At 38.6% G+C, this 21,429-nt stretch overlaps 1 protein-coding gene across 1 annotated transcript; it reads left to right on the top strand.

Moving 5' to 3' along the window:
* Positions 1 to 33: 33 nt before the first annotated feature.
* tm7sf3 (transmembrane 7 superfamily member 3) lies at positions 34 to 21,383 on the top strand. The gene is made up of 12 exons (XM_036576653.1): positions 34 to 351; positions 4,633 to 4,787; positions 6,594 to 6,744; positions 7,958 to 8,078; positions 8,338 to 8,509; positions 9,622 to 9,799; positions 10,442 to 10,528; positions 11,081 to 11,161; positions 14,710 to 14,862; positions 16,977 to 17,074; positions 17,333 to 17,495; positions 18,339 to 21,383. Exons 1-12 carry the CDS (start codon positions 237 to 239, stop codon positions 18,590 to 18,592), a joined length of 1,728 nt encoding a protein of 575 aa, XP_036432546.1. The 5' UTR covers positions 34 to 236; the 3' UTR covers positions 18,593 to 21,383.
* Positions 21,384 to 21,429: the final 46 nt, after the last annotated feature.

Here is a 21,429-nt window from a genome sequence, read left to right as displayed (position 1 = left end):
CAGCGCGCGCTGCAGGAGGGCAGAGGAGGAGTGTGTGTGTGTGGAAGAGGAGTGTGAGTGTGTGGAAGAGGAGTGTGAGAGACAGTCCTGAGTGACAGTGTGAGTGAGGGGTCGGGGAATAGAGCATGCTCCGGGACTGCAGCGGCCTCGGTGGGACTCCGTTGGCTGTGTCTGGTGCGTTTGGTGGGCCGCCGTGTTAGCAGAGCTGCGGCCCGGACCGAAGACTGAGGGGGAAGATGAAGACCAGGAGAGGAGGAGCGGGAGCGGGAGCAGCAGCGGGAGGAGAAGGAGGCTTACTGTGCTTACTGTGTGTCGTCCTTTCGTGCCTTCATGTTCTGCACGCGCAGGAGAGTGAGTGTCCCCTTCCGAGGCTGAACTGTCTTCCTGTCCTCCAGCTTCTTGCTCTAGTTGTCCCGTTCCACCTTAAACGGTGCAGCAGTTACTATTATAACACCTCAGGCGCCAGAATGTGGCTGCTGCACCATGTAAGGTGGAACGGGAAAATCGAACAAGATGCTGGTGAGTAGGAAGCCAGCTTCAGCCCCGGGCTGCTTACTGACTTTCTGAACGTTTTTGACACCCTGAAAATCTGCGTAACCGCCTGCAGCTGCGGTTGTTTTCCTTCAGCCGCCTCGGCGCAGTTTCCGTTTCACACACTGTGAAATCTGTGGAGGAGTTTTTACAGCTAGCGTTAGCTACGTTTCGGCCACTGCTCACTGACCCGGACCGCTGATAAACAGGCCCAGAGTTAATAAGTGCGTGTGTAACTGAGACGTCGAGCGCCTCGTGTAGTTTAATGTGTGTTTTAAAGCACACAGACCGTCGCGGAGCTGCTGGAGTTATTGAGCTAAATCGCTAGCTGTGGTTAGCTGTGGCGGGCTGTGTGTCTGCGGAGCGTTAAAAACCGACCTGTGGACTAATCTCCTTTATCTGCAGCGGTGCAGCCCAGATAGTCCAGACTGAAAAACGACCCGGCTATCAAAGCATTATGGTCTTTATCCATAGTCAGGGGTTTTCCGACTGGAGAGAGACTATCTGAGCAGGTCACATAGACTCGAGGTGTTACTTGTTGTTTTTGGTGTCTCAGCTTACAAACCCATTTCTTTTTAACGTGAGTTATGCAGTTCATTTTCATGTTAATAACAGACCGTTGCACCATAGACAGCCATCATTTATGAATTTGTGAAAGTTTAAGCTTAGAAATTTTACCGGTACTATTCAATAAATCAAACAAAAAGTCATCTATGGGTCAAATCATGAGACAGTTTTCAAACTGAGTAACTTCATTATAGTCGCTTTTATCAGTTTACCTTTCAAATTTTCTGCATAATTCAGTTGTTAAGCTGTAAACAGAGTCATTCAGTGTGGTTTGTTCTGAAGTAACTTGGTGAATTGCTGAGAAACTTAACCCTGTCAGCTCTGATTTCTGTACAGTGGTAATAATAGGAACCAGATGTGTACAGTGTAAATATGGCCATTTTATTTACTGTCCAAAAAGGTTAGTGAACCTACACATGTCTTCTGAGTTTGTATGTGTGATGCTGATCATGATAAAATAGAGGGTGCTAGTTTGGCTTTACTCCCTGTATGTAAAACCACTCCCATGAATGGCTTTTTGAAAAATATGTTTTTGGCCAAAACCTTTTCTCAAACCTGGGGGAAAGCGATATCTCAGACAGCAGAGTTTCTGTGAGGGAGTTTTTAGAGGCATTAAAGGCTTCAGACATCTCACTCCATCCGATTCCACTGTGAAGAGTGTGAAGAGTTCTGACTCAGTGAGTTTCTCCAGAACGGAGCATTTCACACCAAACCACTCTGAGTGACTTTTTACATCTTCATTTAAATTATGCAATTTTGAATATCAGCAGAATTTGAGGTGCACTTTGAGGTTTAAGGTTTTTCTGTTTTGTTCTCAACGCTCAAAAGGTCTAACAAGATTTCATCTGGTAAAAAAACGCTGTCGTAGTCCACTTTTCCTAGTCCATGTGCTACCAAAGCCTTCAGTTAGATGAGCGCTCTAAAGGCACAGGTTGCGAAAGAGACGAAGTACAGAGGTGAATGAGGTTTCGTAAGGTCTCTATTCGAACTCTCAAGAAGCGGCCGCCTCTATCTGCAGGTAGACCTCTGTACTTCTGTCTCTGACAGGAAAAAATATTTCAGGGGAAATACCCAGAGACCAGAACTCCAATCACAGTTCATACCAAGAAAGTACAGCACTGCTGAGCTCTCGCTGTCCGCCTACAGGGTGAAATCTCTCTCCATCTCTATTAGCTCAGTGTCCAGGAGCAAGTTATTTTAATCTGACTGTTAATTGTGCGCACTAATACGCCACTGCGCCTGAATGTTCTTTCCATTCTTAAAACCAGTAACTGACAATAATTCACAGAAATAATCTGTTATGAATGATGGATTTAGTTACATTCTTGGAAAAACATGGATCATGAAGTCAGCATGTTGTTGTTGAACCGGAGGATCCGGTTAACATGTCTGTGTTTGTGAATTTTTATGCTAAAAGGGAAAGAATGGCAGTCAGCACATGAATGAAACACCCGTGAAGTTGCACTGTGATGCATGTCCATATCCAAAGAGGAAGTGTAGTATTATTTGTTGGTTCATTTGCGGAAGGCGGGGTGAAGACATCTCTAACTGCTAATTTTAAATCCAGTCTTCTCTCTCTTGTACTTCCCTCTGAAGTTATTCTTATCTGACTGAGAAGATGAGCTTTAAATGGAAGCACAAGCAGAACGGTTCATGGGCAGGAGAACACCATGCGAGATGGTTATTAATAATGCAACATTATAAAAGAGAGTTTTTTTTTTCTTCTGTTCCACTTTGTGGCTTTTCACTAGACATTATGACGAGAACAGAGAGGAGTCATGACTTCTGCATTCTTTCTGTGAAACGTTTTGCTTTATTTAGGAGGGGCTTAGTGCTCAGGCTGTGTTTTATGAGAGACCAGTGCTGTGTAGTCAATGGGCAGCTGTCAGTGAGAGAGTGGAGTAAAATTCAAGCCTAATCTCATTTACCATGTAATATAGGTCAGGAATCTGCTGATTCTTAGTGTAGGAGTGAAGTGTCTGTTAACCCATTCAGAAAAATGCCCTCTTTTTCTATAGACAGCCTCCTTCACTCCGTTACTCAAAGAATTGCCAATTAGTTTTATTACTGTAAAGATTACTGCTGATTACTGATACTGACTCGATGTTTTGCCAGAAAAGTCACACCTGAAAGTGAGAACTTGTTTCTCTATGACAGTTTGCTGTGTCAACTACCAAGTTCAAGAAATAGCATTTGATTTTCCTCCCCAACACTGAAGAAAATCACATCATGGCAATGAAAAAAATCTTAAATCAGGTCAATATATCTAGTATTTCCCATTCTTATGAGAATACTGTAAGACTGTGATCGTATTTCTAGATGTTTTTTACTTGTTTTAAGTAATTGTATCTAGAGAAATTGTCTTATTCTACTGTAGAAACTGCTTGTTACAAGTCTGTATAGGTAGAACTGTTTGTTTAGCAATTTTATTTCATCTCTCGCTGGGTTTATTTAATTACAATAAGAAGGTAATGTATGTTTGGATTTATTTTTAATAAAAGAAGAAACTACATAATACATGAGAATCAGGCCTCTCTGTTTATCATGTTAATGGATATCTTGTTAATGGATGTGTCACGATTACTAAGGACGTGATATATTCATGTTTGGGATCTGCATGGGTGTTAAGTATTCGCGGTACAGGTGTCCAAATACTAAAATCCATAATTAGGATGTGCAAAAAATTATTAATGAAATATTAGTGGAAAAAAATTGTTGAACCTTCTGTACAAAAATTTCTTTGAATGAATAAAAAAGACAATGTGATTTACTTGTTTACTTTCTGCTGTCTTTTGGGGTGCCCGTTCGCCAGGAGCCCCAGTTTAATGGCCCCCCTAGTGGTTATACCACGGCTGAAATCACTCTTTGTGTATTCATTACGTTTCGTTATGGAAAGACAGAGCCTAACAATTGAACATAACACACATTTTTTTTTTATTATCAGGCCTGTCAAATGTGACAGTTTTGCTCTTATTTGCCAGTGACGGTGAAGGCAGGGAGAGCGTTTGGCTCTGGCACAGCTTATTCCCCACCTTAGCGGACTATTATAGCTGATGTTACCGAGGTCCAGAAACAGTGAAAATATACTTCTCTGACAAACTAACATGTTGGTACAGCATCAGCTGAGAAGAAAATACCTTATGTAGATGCTGACAAGTCCCCATCAGAAACATTGTAGTGGTTAGCTGTAGTTTTGTAGCATTAGCTTGTCAGAGTAGGCTATTTTTAAATAATCAGTGTTTTCAAATGTTCTGCATGCTGCATTTTTGTGCTATGAATTTTAGCTATTTCAGCAGTGCTGGCACCTAAAAAATAAGCCTACAGCTCTACATTAATTTCAGCCAATTTTTGTGTTTTTGCCTTTTTTTTCCTGTGGTAAACTGAACATCTGTTCATTCACTCATGTGGATACCTGAATATAATAATGATTTATACTAGACATCATAAAATGTGCTGTATGGAAATTAGTTAAAGAAAGTGCTACCATCTAAGCATTTATGAGTATATTAATTTATTTGTTTGTTTATGTTCCAGACCAGGTGGTCTTCTCTTTGGGAACGTTCCAGAACGTGAGTGTACCTGTGAATGGGAGCGTCCAGGCGGTCGTGTCCAGAATCCCTGCTGAAGTGGCTTTCATCACACTGCAGTTTCACACTCAACATCGCAACGCTACTCTCTCATTCAGAAGTGTAAGAAGACTCATGCACAGGAGTGCCCTTGAGCATTTATGTACACAGAGCGCACATGCACACTGATGTTGTTCTGGGTCATCCTGAATATGCAGGTCCATCAGAATGTTAAGATGAGACCATAGTTCCATGGCTGATTAGCTCTTTACTGTAATAAAAATAATCATTGATACTAACTTGCTGTTTTGCCAGAAAGGTCACATCTGAACACCACATGCTCCCCCAACACTTCAAAAATTATACTTTGACAAGTTAAAACATCGTACCTGTAGTCAATATATTTAATATTCCTCATTATGAGATTGTTTCAAGAATATTATAAGATTATGATCTTATTTCAAGATTTTTTTTTACTTGTTTTAAGTAATTTTATCTAGAGAAATCGTATTGTTCTATGGTGATAACGCTTATTTCAAGAATGGTTAAAGCAGTATAATTTTCCAGTAGAATAAGACAATTTTATAAGATAAAACTACTTAAAACAAGTAAAGGAATGCCTATAAAGAAGTTAAATATTCTTTAATATTCCCACAGCAACCTCAAACCGAGAAATATTAGATATGTTGACCAGATGTAAGTTGATTTCACTAGAAATCATTTTCTGCAGTGAACAAACCACATTTTGACCACATGTATTAGCAAAGACACTTCATCACTCATTTACATGCCTAAACACGATTGCATACACAAATACACTTGTCGTCGCACGTTAGACTGTGTTGTAATCCAAGTGTCACAAACACGTACACGCACAGATAAGAAATTTCCATCACCAGGCACATACAAAAAGCATGGACTTTACACACACACACTCAGCTGAGTCACTCACAGTAGAGTGGACTGAAGCAGCCTGCAAGGTTTTGCACTAGTCCTGGTGTATCATGTGATGGCTTAATCACAAGGCCTGACTTCACCAGCAGTCCACAACACACTTGTTTTCTCTGACACACACAGAGTTCTTTGAAATTTGAAAGATTACCAGTCTACAGTCTACAGCTTATGAATTCAGCACGTTCATGTAGGCTCATGTTGAAGACCAGCGATCAGATAATATGTTTAAACCCGTATAGCAGTATTGCAGAGGCAAATGAATGTAATGGACCTACTTCTTGTGCAAACCCAGTTATCACATCTCTGATCTCATCTCTCAGTTCAGCATTTCAGTTTGGCAATCAAATATACACCATTTTTGCTTTAACTCAAATGCAGCTGATAAGCCAAGACCTGTTTTTGCATCTAAGCTGGGAGCTGTGAGGCTAATCTAACCAGCTTATAATGGTATCTTATATCTCAACAATTCATGCTGATCTTTACACATTTACCTCAAACTCTGTCAAGTTATGTGATATTAAATAGATATGCTTATGTTTCTGACATGGCATGACGTACTGTCATATGTCATGCCCCACTGCATTGTACATTTTTGTACTGCACATGTTATTTTTATTGTTGTTTTGGTATATTTTATTATTTATTCATTTTTACGTCTTCTATTTATGCATCTGTAAATAGCATACGGCAACCTTTGCTCCTGTTTTGTTCTTGTTTTGCTCTTTACTGTACTTTGTACTGCTGCAATAGATGATTTTCTCTCTGGGAAAGTGATATCTATATGCTTTAAAAATGAACAAACATATGTCACATAGTTAAAAACAATAGCAGCAGCCGTCTTATTTTTGTCTCTATCTAGATATGTATTATGGATGCAGTCTTCATTGTGCTTTATTAGATGTAAGATCTTAAACAAGTGTGACACTTGTTTTGAGCAACCTCTGGATATAAAACTCTGGTTTGTTTGTACTGCAGGTCCCGGTCTATGGTTCTTCACTCACCGCGGTTGATTCTGGATTGCTGTTTCCCCTCTTGTCATCCCAGTCCTCTCTTTCCTGCTACCTACTGGCCCCTGATGGTGATCCTGTTGCAGGCACTGGTGTTCTACTGCCCTACACAAGCACTGGTAGATGAGCACATCCTTTATTATTCCTCATTATTTCTGTATTCCAGTGTGACACTGTGTTGCCTTTTACCAGTTCGTGAAGTTAGTTAAGTGTTAGTTAAAAGGCTTCATGAGCAAAAGTGCTAATTGGAAAGCAGTTTTGGCATCTCATGGTTAGATGTGCAGGTTTTAGAGGCTCCTGAGTGGCACAGTTGGATGAGAGGGGTGCACCCTGTAGCCGAGACCTTAGTTCACTTCAGCTGTGGCACAGAGAATTTGATTTATTCCTGTCTTCATAAGATTTTAGACACAGATGAGGTGAATATGCTGGTCATTTGTGGCCATATTTACATTTAAAAATATGAATGGGCCCATATCATACATTTTTCTTGTATTTTACTTTTCCCTTGAGGTCCAGTTAGAACATTTGTGTGGTTTATGTATCAAAAATAGTCATCATTCATTTTTACATGAGCATTTTATAACCTCTCTTTAACCTTTAGAGTTAAAAAGGCTGTATTTGTTACTGTGCTTTTAGGACTAATAGGAGATAAATGAGCTCCGTTCTGTATTCTGCCTCATTTGAAAACCACTGTGAATGGGCACACTGAATTGCTGTAGGCTGAATACGCAGATATATGTAAATGAGCTGGATCTCATGCGGTCATAGAAACTGAGTTCAAAACAGACTGTTTTTGTAGTTTAGTTTCCATATATGGACTGTATAGACTGAAGAGTGAATGATATGTTTTTAAACTTTAACAGTGTTTCTGTATTACTTTGAACTGCATTATTTAAAACAGGAAGAGAAATTAGTTTTGATTAGTCATGATATGGGCCTGTTAAAGTTTTGTCACAATCTGCCAGATCACAGAGGCTGAAAGGGTGACAGGGTACTATTCACATACAGCCATTTATGAGAAATCTAAACCGCCATGCTTTGTGTCACCACATAATGTCTGTTTTAGAAGTGTTTATTTGGGCTACTGTGGTTTTGCAGATTGCAAAGATTGTCCAGTAGCGAAGAGGTCGCCTGTCTTTGTAATAATATTGAAAGTGGATGTGTTGAGGCGGGGTGGCCATTTTTGTATGGTTTCAGTTTTCGAAAACAGACCCAATATGGAGAACCAAATAGTTGTTTGTTTAAATTAATTTAAATTACAGGCCTACAGAAAGTAATCCAGCATGTTTGGGTGTTGGATTGATCATTACATTGATTTTGTGCTATGTGCAGATCCTGTTCCTGGGGCCTGTAACCTGGAGTTTCCACTGGAGAATGATCCAAACATCTACTTGCGCTACAACCTTTTTGAGACAGTCATTCGCTTTGCTCCTGCTAACATTGGACATGCAAGGTATGATATACGAAGTAAACTCTGACATATACGTACACACAATTAAACAGTTTTAAGATTAGTTTCCGGTACTCCACACTTCTTTTAGAAGAAGAAACCTGTCTCATTTTAGACCATTTGGTCTGTTGTGTGATATGCTGTGGTGAGTGTTGCCTCTCTGCTAACCACTTGTTCCTCTGGACTCCCATCTTCTCTCTTTCCCTTCTGCTGTTCAACTCATTCTCACGCTTCTGCTCCTTTTCTTCATGCGTCCATTCAGAGATGTCTCTCCACCTGCCTGTGATGTGGACACAGGCTTCAGCACTCGCTGGCGGTTAGAGTACGATGTGTATCAATACTTCCTCCCTGAGAACGACCTGTCAGAGCAGAGCCTTATCAGCGGCATAGAGAGGGTCGCCAGTGTGTCAAGCATGGTGGAAAATGGGAGAAAGGTTAGTAGCATGAAGAAGTTCTTCGCTCAGATAAATATTTCAAAACTACAGTCAACACCAGTACCCCAATATTTACATACTTTTGGACATTATTAAATTCACAAGTTCCTATTTGAAAAATACTAGGCTGAATATTTTGGGCCATTCCTTGGAGTTTTGGAGTTTCAGTAGAATTGACAGTTTATTTGCCAAACTTTGTGTATGTTCCAGAAATATCACAGCAGCTGGGTGATAAGTTTCAGTATAATTTCAAATGTCCCAAATTGAATTTTTGAATTGTTTAGAATCAAAATGAGAATATAAATCACTTTTTTACCAGTGGGGTACATTGAAAATCTGGGATTTTTTCATTTTAACTTGAAAAGACAAAGTTATGATGAGGGAAAATTCAGGATTCTGCACTATTTTTGGGCCACTACTCAAATTGAAGCAAATTTGTGACACTGACCATGTACAAAACGTTTTTTTTTTTGCCACTTCCACTGAAGCTTGTGTTCAGACGACTCTCAGGAGAATTTGATCTGCTGATCACAGTCTTTTGCACAAACATAGAGTTTGTTCCTGCTTGAGTGCACATTGTCATTAAAGCAAAAAAGGAGCATATTAAATCCTAAGTGGTCTAGTGGTCTCAGACTTTTGGACCCCACTGTATGTTATACATATGAGGAATTTGCCTTTGTGACTGCACACATGTATGACGTGCAACATACTAAACATCAGACAAGCACACAGACTGTTAACACATAATTATAAGAAAATAAGATACTAACTAAGGGAAAATTAAGAGGTAGTGAAATAAAAGGAAAGAAAGGAGCCAAAAGGATGAATATGTGAAGACGTGCAGGGCTTGAGGAAACATATAATCATCTATTATTTACAGTATATTACTGAATGATATGAACATTCATACAGTTGTGCTAAGATGGATTACAGTACAGATGGAGTTGTGAACAGTATATTACAGTACATTAAGTGGTGATTATTCTAGCTTCCTCCTAGATTGAATAATAGACTTGAAGCATATTTGGTTTAAGAGCTAGGTGGTCCATTTTATGTTCTGGTCATGTGTTTCATATTCTTGTTATTGATTTTCACATCTCCTTTTGTTCTAGCTGATGACATTGTCCTCTAAAGACCACACAGAACTGTCCTTTAACTCCATCCCGGGACAGGGAGTTATCTACTCCATTGTTGTGAGAGACCCCGTCTCCAATACCTCAGCCTCCTACATCCCTGTTCACACCTATGCCTGCAGCTTTGCCTCCGTTCTAGATGGCTGCACCACTTTAGGTGATTAGTTCTCATTACACTCTCAGTTGTTTCATTACACTCTCAGTTTCTTCGCATCATCACTGTCCAAAGGACAACGTGCATCTCCAAAATAGCAACTTAATTAACTTAATGCCTATAGATTTGATTCCGGGTATTATCATTTCTCACAATAACAGTTATCACAGTAAAGATACGGTATTGTCATACTGCCCGATATTTATAAAATTGAATAAAGCTGCCAGAATTTCCATAGGAAGCTTGGGGGCTCGATTGAGGTGGATACAATTTTTTGAAAAAGAAAGCGAGCAGCTGATCTTCTCTTGAGCATTTATTTTTGTCTTTGTATTATTCAGTGGCTTGTCCAGGATATGACATCACTCAACACGTTTAAAAATTCACTTGTATTTATGTGTGGAAATCTAATTGTCTTGCTGTCATTTACATGAAATGAATCAGTAAATGAGCAAAGTATTTTTTGTTGTTGTTGATGTTCTATTATTGTTCCCTCCCAAACTGATAGTAAATGAGTTTTTTCCCCTCACAGGGCTGTTACTGCATTAACTCACAGGCCTAGTTGTCAGTCAGCCATTGTTTTAGTTCAGGAGAGTTTTATGGTATGTGCCCAAATTCTCTAAACCTCTGTTGTTTTTTTCCTCTCAGGGAGAATATCCACCAAAGTTTTTTTCACCATTACAGGACTTGCAGGGCTCTTTGTATGTTTCTTGGGGCATCGGTTTTTCAAATGTGGTAAGTGAACCTCTTAAATGATTACCTTGCCTTTTCATAAACTTTGCACTTCTTTCACGTTTGTCTTGGCTCTGCCAGAGACCACAGGAGGTCATCAGTCTAAGTTTAAAGTTTTTCCCACGTTTTCTAGTTATTTATGGTGTGGGAACATGATTATTCTTAACAGAATTGATCTTTTTAAGGAAAAATAATAGCTGAAAGGTACAAAGGTTATGGCTGGTAAAAATAACCACAGAGTTCTTAGTGTACTGAGAACAGCTAGAGCTTTTCAGCAACAGATCAGACATATTATAGATGTGTTATTAGATGATGCATCAACGTTTAAACAAAGCTGATTTGTTGGTTTTTATATTCAGAGGAACCTGTGATCATGCTGAGCACATGTTTAGAAGTCACTGTTCAGTGTTGTTTTCCATTTCTTTCTTTCTTTCTTTCTTTCTTTCTTTTCTTTGAATGTGACTGTGGTTAGTACAACTGACGTGAATGAACTGAGCGACTTGAGTGACCTAGAAAAAGCTCACGTGCTGTTCTCCTGTCCCCCTCTTCCCTCAGAGCTCTTCTGTATGGGCTTTGCCTTTGGAGCTTTTTTCTTCTTTGTGCTGATCACAAGAACCACCACGCTGGATTACAACAGTAAGCCCACTTCATGCAGTAAAAGTAGCATTGAACTGCATTACACATGCTGACAGTGGCTCATGTAGCCCTTGTGACTTCCTAAAGTGGACAGAATTGATTTCACATTGTATGCCTGAACCAGTACCCTGTTAGATTGAAAACAGCAAACAGTACAAAACAGAAAGTCAGAGTTTTGAAAGTTATGTTGGGGAAAAAGTGTCAGTAGGTGGGTTTCCATCATTATGTGTATTTTGGCGTATCAAATAAAAAAAGCATGTGCTCTTTGAGGTGGATGCAGTTTTTGTAAAAAAACAATAAATTGAAATAGAAGCATCTCCTGAATAATGTAAATGAGTGGCAGCCGTCAGTTTTAAATTATGTAAAAAAAAAACAAAGAGAAATGGAGATTAAAGGTTTGATTTTGACAGTGATCATTAACTTGTGATCTGCTCCATCAGTCAAATTTGATATGTCCTACCTCAAATGCACAAATAAGAACATTAAAACTTCGAAACTACAGAAACTTTGATTTTATGTGGTGATGTTGACTGTTGGCTGTGACTTCTCAAGCTAATGACACAGTGTGCTCTCTTAAGAGAGACAGGAAGATAGATGGTCAGAGGAAACGGAATAATGTTTTCAGCTTTTTTCTGGGGTAATGGCAGTGCGTAAATCAAGTAGCCACTCCTGCCCTTGTCATTTGTACTGTCACAGATGTCATGTGGTAAACTTGCATTACTCCACCTCCCCATGTAATCATGTCCCAGTACTTTACAGTGTAAAATATCCATAAAATTAAACAAAACAGCAACTAGAATCTGCCAAGTGTTAAAGATTTATTTGTAGACTCCCTTCATATTTCCATATTTCCACAGTTCTGAAATAAGCTCATTGTAAGGAAGTTCTTGCACACCCTTGAATCAGAATGTCTCTCACTCCGTGTGACCATTTCTTCTTACAGTTCAGTCACACTATTCCTTTGAAGCCCTTTGCAGATTTATTACTGTAAATTTGCTGTTTCCATAGCATTAATTTAAAGTAATTTAGTTGTACAAACTGGCTGGGCATGCTTCTAATCACATTACTGCATCACACGCATTCTGGAGTGACTGTCACGTAATGTTGTGTCTCAGAGGATGCTGTTTTCCCCCTCTGTACTGTGGTGTCTCATGCTTCTCTGGATTTCCTGCTAAGACAGTTAAGGCAGAGATGATGGTGCATAACAAGTATGGCCTGCTTCACGTGGCCTTTTGTGTGCTTGTAGTGCAGATGGAATGTGGAGCAGCCAGATACCTGTGTGGCGTATTCTGATCTGCTTTAGACAAAACGTTCATTTGATGATTCTGTAGACTGTAGGATGTAGACCTCCAAGAGGAAGCTGAAGGTTATTTTTTCACCCACAAAGATGGCAGTTGTGTGACACAGTTGTACTGAAGTGAGCATAATCTTCATAGATTTTTTTTTTTTTGTGTGTTTTATTCATAGCGACCAGCTTGTCAGATGAGTCATGTGTCAAATGAGTCATTCTCAGTTCATATGCATGAGGGCATCTGGGTGGTGGTTGTTGTTGTCGTTGTTGTTGGAGGATTTCATTATTTCCTCTCTGTCATGTGTCACTCATTCTCAGCCACATTACTGAGCGCAGCTTACAGTACAGCCCACAGTGTTAGCCATCACGAGGTACAGTACGGCTCGCCCTGTTGGCCAGTGTGAGTCTTTCACAGGGCTTTGTATGATGAAAGTTCAGCCAGCAGAACTACTGAACTTTTAGTAATATGTACTTCATCCACTCAGTACTCAAATAAACTTTGAATGTGTTTTTAGTGCACTTGTGATGACCTCTTCATAAATTAGATTCTTCATAAATTAGATTTCAGAAAGATGGTACTAGCCAGAAAAGGCATGGACACGTTCTCACAGCTTTGCTTTATTTTTTATTTTTTTGTTTTTTTACTATTTTCCACATTTTAAATAAAAATAGACAATAAAACTTTGAAATAACACTTATGGATTTATGCACTGACCAAAAAATCTAAACAATCTTATATTTTATTGTCTTCTAAGCAGCGCCCTTTGCCTTGATACAGTTCTGCACACTCTTGGCTAGGGATGCCTGATGATCACATGGCAGATATTTGTGGGGGAAAAAAAAAACAAAAAAACATTGGATAGATGTTTACACTTGACCGATATTTCAAACAGATATTTGATGATGTGTTTATTGTATTCGGAAAGAGCAAAATGTTTAAGCGACACTTTGACACTGTGCAAATACATCTGCATTTTATTCATTTTACTGCATTAGTAGCCGTACAGAAATAAATGTTGTATTTCTCTGTAATGCTAATACAGGTACGTGTTTCCAGTTTTTACATTTTATAAATATTTATGTAACAGCATCAGAAGATTAGTACATGGAAAAATGTTGGATATTGGTATCGGCCCATAATTCCTAGAGTGGTGCATCCCTTTCTCTTAAACACCTTTGCAACGATCCACTTGGAAATAAATTGAACACGGGCATCAGTCGCACATTGATATTTGTCTTAAGTATTGTTTAGGCATGCTTGGTTTTACATGGGGAGATGGGATAATGTAATAGTTATCAGAGTTATTGTGATTTTGTGTGGTGATTGTGATTTTTGACTGTAAACTGCTTGCAGTGATGCAGCATTCACAAAGACGTCTGGTAAGGTAAATGGTTAGGGAATGATAAATGTATCACCCTAACCAAGTTACAATAAATGTTATTAAATGTTTTCTTCTTGAGAGCAGCTACAAATGTGTCACATCAAAAATATGCAAGTGGAGTAGATGCTTGGATCCCATACAAATCTGTCTAAAATGCTATAGACATCCTGTGCTAACATTACACCACAGATATACAGTTGTATGCAAAAGTTAGAAAGAAATTACATAATTAGTTTTTTTTTTCTTGGTGAAAATACATTGACAGATCTTCTACAGGAAACACACTTTAAATATGGTGTTTTCTGCAAATTGCAGTGCACAATTTCTATTTATTTTTAGAGAACATAATGAAAAAAATAAAAATATGCTTTAGCTTTTGCACAGAACATACTTGTTTTATTTTTTCCAATATGTTAAATTCAGCAAACAGTATTTGTGCATTAAAATATGTGTGTTCTCTGTACAGCAGTGTTTGCCGGTCCGGTCCTCAGGGCCCACCAGACAGTCCACATTTTTCCTTCATCTCTGTTTTGTGAGTTAGGTTGGAGCACAAATGTAGATTGAGTTTGGAAAAACTGCTGTAGAGGATGTGTAACTTACTTTCACTTAGAACATCAACAAAACATAATTTGACCAGAGTGCTCAAACTTTTGCTTACAACTACATATCTGGGGAAAAAATGAGTGTTTTTTTGTTTTTTTTTTTCCCTTTGAATTGAAATGCCTTTAAGATTTTAAAAATCATGTATTCAGTCAGCTGCCTATAAATGTTTTACTGATACTCTATTTTCTGTATCCAGTGACCACCAACAAAAGAAGCTGTAACGCAGACTGCTGCCTGCTAAACATGACTGTTTTCTCTGCTATTCTTTGCAGTTCGACTGACCCTGACAGCAGTGATAGGTGTGGTTGGAGGTGTGATTCTGGTGATGACGTGGTGGCGGTTCGGTTCAGTGATGGCATGTGTTGTGGTGGTCGGACTTATTCTCGGCTTTCTCGTCTCCTCTATCGTCTTCTTCACACCTCTCGGTAAGAAGAGGCGATGTACTGTGAAATTTAGCACAACCTGTTTTAGGCCTTGTAACGGTGAGCATTAGAAACTGAATGTTTGAATTGTCAGGAGAAAATACTGTACAAAGTCGTATGAACAACTTCGGTTAACTGAGACTTTTAGTTGATTTTCTAAGTGAAAATAAATGAACACATCCTCCTCAGAGAACACACGACTGCACATTTTAATACACAATTACTGCTTATTTACTGAATTTAACATTTTGAGCAAAACAAATCATAAAATGTGGCCTGTGCAAAAGTTGTAGCACATTTTATATTCCATTTTTTGTTGTTAAACTCAAATAAATATAAATTGTGCAGTAAAATTAGCAGAAAATGTATGTGTGAACTAACTTGTGCTAAATTTTTTTTTTTTACGTAGAAAATCAACAAATCATGTACAAAATCGAGAGCCTTTTTCTGGTAGTGCTGAAAATGTTGGTTGGATCATTCCACCCGAAATAGGACAATTTGCATCCCTTGCATTAAGAACACTGTTTGACAGTCGAATTTGCACATATTTTTAAAACGAAAATCTTTTTTCAAATGATCATTGTATAATCTTTTACAATTTGAGGTCAAAAGCAAGAAAAATACTGTTTTTTTTGCATTAGCAGATCTTTTACTTTCATGATCACTGATTTTATTTTTTTTTTTTTATGTCCCTAGATTTGTTTTTGCAAGTTTCTGCTGAAAAATTAATTATAGAATAATAGTATTTATTTTTTTTATGTTTTTAAATGTAAAAATTTATGATTTATAAATATTGGTATTTGAAAATATAGTAAAATAACATTTCTTTGCGTCCCCACAAAGTCAGGATGACTCGCAGGATGTGACATTATTTGAATCTGATGAAGAAGATGGCAAATTTCTTTCATTACTTTTGTCCATTCTTCAGTGTTTTCCTATTATGGACAGGTTTGGTATTCAAATCATGTCCCTGTTACTTGTATTTAACATAGATAAAGTAAATAATAAAATATATTAAATATATGATCACTTAAGCATCATGTGGTCTGAAAATCTTTTAACATAGCTGCAAACCTTAACCCTGTTACCATCAGTCCTACTACAAACCTATAGAATCTGAAACAGAACTGACATGCTTTAGTGAAATAAAGTCATTTTACGCATTTACAAACATTTGCTCTCACCAGCAACATATATATTTGTCCCTATTAGTAAATTTATAATAAATACATACTATGCAGATTCAGTGCACGGTCAGACATGCACATCAACTGAACACATACTTTTTATGATAAATATATCACTTCATTTAGGTTATTGTACTTGGTGAACTACAAAAGCAGTTACACGTTCATGAGGTACAGACGAACTGATCAGCCGTTGCTTCTCTGCAGCAGTCTGTCATGCCATATTTTCAGCTGACAGTGGTTACATGTTATATCTTCTGTCACCTTTTCTCACAGGTCCTGTCACTTACCCATCAACGCTGTTAGTTAAAAGGCATATCGTAACATGACTTTTTTGATAATATTCCCAGTTAAAATCTTTATTTTAACAAAAAAATGAGGCATTTGGCATGCAAAACAGGCCCATCCTACTTTACTTTTGCATTAAATAGGTAAATTATTTGCTTTTAAATTTGCATTAGACTCATGTGATGTTCAGGAATGTGTAGACTTCATCTTTGCAGCATTTTAGAAACTTACATGGGTAAATGAACCGTCGTCTGTAACAGGGTGGACGTAATACCATATTATTGAGTTAAATATGTATACTATTTCAAGAATATATGTGCTTGAGGTGGAAAAAACATTTGTTTCTGGAGGATCCGTGAATACTTCATCGGTTACAATGCTGAAAAAAAAAATCTAAATTAGGAAAATTGAGAGGTTGCAGGGCCACAAATTGTCCTCTTTTCGTAGAATGACGCAGATAAATACAAGCCAAGCTGTCCATCATGTCTCCCCTGCATGTCAATCACATTGTTGTTCTTGTATTAAGACTAGAAACTCAGAGGGCTGTTGGCTGTTGTTGAATATTATTAAGAAAGGATTTCTCTTTTTTTCTTCTATGCTAATGTCTTTCTGGGTTTTGTTTGTTTGTTCTTTGTTTCCTAGGTGACCTGGCCGTGTTTCGCAATGACGTGGTGTTCTGGGTGACGTTCAGTTGCATTGTGCTAATTGTACCTCTCTTCTTCATCCGATGGCCAAGAGAGGTACTGACCAACATCCTGCAGAACATCAGAAAAACCATGTGTCAGCGTGTAGTGTGGCTTATCAGTGCAATGTTGTGTGTAAAGCTGACATAATGTTAACTTCCAACTTTGGGTGGTTTTGTACGGCCACAGTTTTGTGGAATTGTTACGTTTAGCTTTCGAGAAGCTCTTGTTCTGCAAAAAGTGTTCAGTGGTTCTATATCGTAACCAATCGCTCTGAAGAGAAGTGTGAGTGAAATGTGTCTGTGTGTGTTTCAGGGAAATATAACAACATGTGGCGTAGTCGGGGCATACACGGTTGTGCTGGCTGTTAACGCCTACACCTACACAAGCCTGTCTTACATCACCCTGGATATCCTTAAACGCTTCCTCAACAATAACTTCAGCAGAGCTTTCATCTCAGTTCCACTGCAGAACATCGGTGAGACACAGCCTACTGCAGCACTCGCTCTCTCAAATGCACTGCAGTTATTTAGGATACTCGATTTTCTACACATTCTACTCCACAACTTTCAAGTGCAGAGTTTTAAATGTTAAGAAGTTGAAATGCAAAAAGTATAAGGATAGGTTATGCTACTGTGGTACAGTCATATGCAGGAGGTTGGGCAGCCTAGTCAGATTACATGTTTTGTTGATTTTCTAAGTGAAAGTAAGTCAACACATCCACTACAGAGAACACTTCTGCACATTTTAATACACAATTACTGTTTACTTGCTGAATTTAACATAAAAAATGTGGTCTGTGCAAAAGTTCTAGCACATTTTATATTTCATGTTTTATTTTTTCCAGTATTTTAAACTCAGAGAATATATAGTGTGCACTAAAATGTGCACTAAAATTATGTCACTCAAAAAAACAACAAAACCTAATATTTGATATGTGCACTGAAACTTTGCATATGACTGTAACTATAATGTCCTTTGATTGTGGTGTTCTTGTATAAGCGCAGGAGAATAATGAATAAAAAAAGAACGGTTCAGTTTGATTCGTCTTTCAAATTTAATGTCATGATTTGGTTTAATAATAAATTTTCTTTTTCTTTAATATGCTAAAGAACTGTCTTTAAGAATAAAGAGTCTCCTAAGGAACAGTCTTTATTCAACACGATGTACACTCACTGGTCGCCTTATTTACACTGGAATGAACTGTCTCTTGCCAGCTTATGAAAACTCCATTATATATAATCTTATTTAATATTTCCCACCCCTACTTAAAATCTGGATTTTTAAGGTAGCTATTCTGATCTCTCTCCGTCTCCTCCAGATTTCGTCATGATCACAGTGTGGGTGGTTCTGGCGGTCTCAGGCATTGTGGTACAGCTGTACAGGGAGCGTTCGCGGCCCTTCTTCCCACCTAGCCCGTACGTGATGTGGCGCCAGGAACGTGAGAGGCGGAAGACCAACGTCCTAGACCCAAGCCATCACACTCCCTCGTTCCCTGCACGCCTGCTGGCCTGTGCGCGCCAGCTCACACGCCACACGGAGCCTGCGGGTGAGCGCACGCCCCTCCTGCTCTGACTTTCTGACCTTTCACTGATCTTTCTGTGGATGGTCTACTCAGCCTGTACCCTGTACCCCTCTGCTCCTGAATGAGGACGCACAAAGCTGACGAAAGGAGGACCGGTCCAAAGGCCTAAAAGAGGCGAGAGGCCCTGCTAGGCTACAAATTACTAGGACTTTGGGGTTTCTGGATATGACCCTTTCAGTAGCTTCCTATACATATACACATAGACGACTTCTAGATTGTGCTCTTTTCTACCAGAGCATAGTGGCTGCTGTGCTCACTACCACATGGAGCATCAGCAGTAAAGTGTTCTTAAAAATCATAGGTCATATGGCTGGTCACCTTCGTATGATTTGGTCAGTGGCCTGGCCTCTAGCCTCACAGTGAATCCTTTAGGTGTGTGTATATATAGCTGTTGCAACAGCCCCTGTAGATTGTGAGCTTGTATGGTGCAAAGTAAAAGGACACAAATTATAATGTACTGACAGACTCTGCAGTGGATTATGTAAACATATAAAATGTATTAGGACTGGGCTGGCCCTAAAAGAAGAGCTTCGGTAAAGTGGATGGACTATAAGCCCTCTGTCAAACCACAGGCTTTCTTTTGTTGTTTTTAACCATGTGAAGGAGCCACAGACAAAAAACAGCAAAGTAATTACGAGGCACAGTGACTGGTTGCTTTTAAAACCTTTTTTTTTCATTCTTTCTAAAAGACGCCTGCCTAATGAACTGCACACTTCCTAATGTAGTGATAAGCTTGTCTCAGCATTCAGTCTCCGATTTTAAACTTTCTTTGTTTCCAATATCACTTCAGTGTAACTAGATATTTTAAAGCTTCTGTTTTTTTGTTTTTTTTTATTCAAAGGCGAGTTACCCAAAGGCACAAAGGTCACTCTAAGAAGGTAGAGCGACAATCACTTTGAACACCCTCTCTAATAGTTCAACTGATCTTAACACTGTGATGCTTTTGGGAAACTGGGCCTGACTTCATCACTTGGGTTTTTCCATTCAAGTCTCAGAATGCTCGTGCTTAATAGATTGCTGTTTTTTAAAGTGCATGAATTATGGACTTTGGAGGAAAAAAGCCCAAACAGACCAAAGTCCAGAACGTGGAAGGTATATCCCTTCATTTTGCCTTTTTAAATAAGTTATTGATTAGGGAGCCATCATGTGTTGATTTAATCTAATAACTGAAAAGTTTAGTTTGTGCCACTGATCATTAGCCAGATTATAGGCCCACATAATGATAACCTATTATAGGCCACATTTACTGTGGCATTCTCATAGGTTATCAATAAAATCCCTGGAGGAAGATGACCGCAGATATCTGTCAGTTAACTCTAACTGTGGATCCTGCTGGTAAATTTTCCTTCAGTACTTTTTAGCCACCTCTGTGATTCAGATCTTTTACCTTTTTCCTTGTTACATCAGATGCTACAGTTCACCTGCACTATGAATTGGTTTCTAATATTTTGTCACACTTTGCACTTAGCATGGGAGTGATATTGAATATGAAATATGGTATTTTATGTAGGCAAAAAATGTAGCATACTACTACTGTGTATTTGTCACGTGGGCCCTGCAAAGCTGTTCATGCTTACTGCAGGAATTTGCACATCCAGGGAATCCTGGAGAATATTGGGAAGCTGTATTGATAGGAATCTCATAACCACATTTATGCTGTAAACCCCCTGCTGAATGTTTAAAGGGGAAGTCAACCTGTCTGCGTAATTAAATAGTAATTTAAAGTGGTTTGATGTGAAATATTCCATTCTAGAGAAACATACTGTATTAGAACTGCTTACAGCAGTGGCCTCCAAAAGAGTTTAATGCCTCTAAAACTCCCTCACAGAAAGGTAATACATGAAATTGTGACCAATACGTTGCCTGATGGCTGAGACATTGTTTTACGATAGTTTTAGAATAATATTTTGGCCTAAAAACGTAGGTTTTTAAGTCCATTCTTAGCGGAGTGGTAGATACAGGAGGTTGTACGGCAAAATATTATCCAAAGAAAGCTTTTTATTTTTAGGTTTACCACTGTTGTACCATTACTGACATTATATTTAAAAACTCAAGACACATGGGGGTGTGCATTTCGGATAATAAATAAAACGGCTGTGTTGTAGACATTACAACCCCTATTTCCTATCACCACAGCTGAACTATTTCACATGAAACCACACTGAATTATGCAGATATTTCTGAAACATTGGTGGAGTCCCATTTTTAAAAAGCACTTATTTAGAGGAGAATGCTGACTCGATAATGCTTATGTGAAACGCACAGTCCAGATGACAAGATTTGGAAGTGTAGAATCCCTGCCAGTGTATTTATTTATACTATTTTCTGTGTCCTCTAAAGGTCCCTCTGTGAATGTGTCTTAGGTTCCAGACACAAGCCACATAAGAAGATGGGGATGTTTAACACATAATCTGAGTGCTTAAATCTACATGCAGAATGTGCCGTGTTTTGAGTGCTGTTTATTTGGGGGCCAGTTTCTCTCTTCTCAGGGTTTTTGCAGTAATACCACTGATTGCCATGGCCCATTGTAATTGTCCTCGTTCTTGCCGGAATAGGAACTGCAATGTTTGATGTAGCTTCAAACTGATGGCTTGATTGATGTTATTGCCTGATGATTGCAGGAACCTCTTGCTTAAATTTCTGTCCCGTCAGAACTGACACTTTAAACACTTTTGTCGGTGATGACTTGTTTTCTAAGTCCTTTTTCTTTTTTTTTGCAAAATATTTAACTCTATTTTGTAATAGCTAAATGTAATAAAGTTGTTCGTAAGTGTCATAAAACTTTTGATTATTCTGTTCCAGTTAGACTTAAACTCCTAGGCCACAT

This window comes from Colossoma macropomum, unplaced genomic scaffold (assembly GCF_904425465.1).
Source record: "Colossoma macropomum unplaced genomic scaffold, Colossoma_macropomum, whole genome shotgun sequence".
Lineage (NCBI taxonomy): Eukaryota > Metazoa > Chordata > Actinopteri > Characiformes > Serrasalmidae > Colossoma > Colossoma macropomum.
This window is presented reverse-complemented; position numbering and strand designations above follow the sequence as displayed.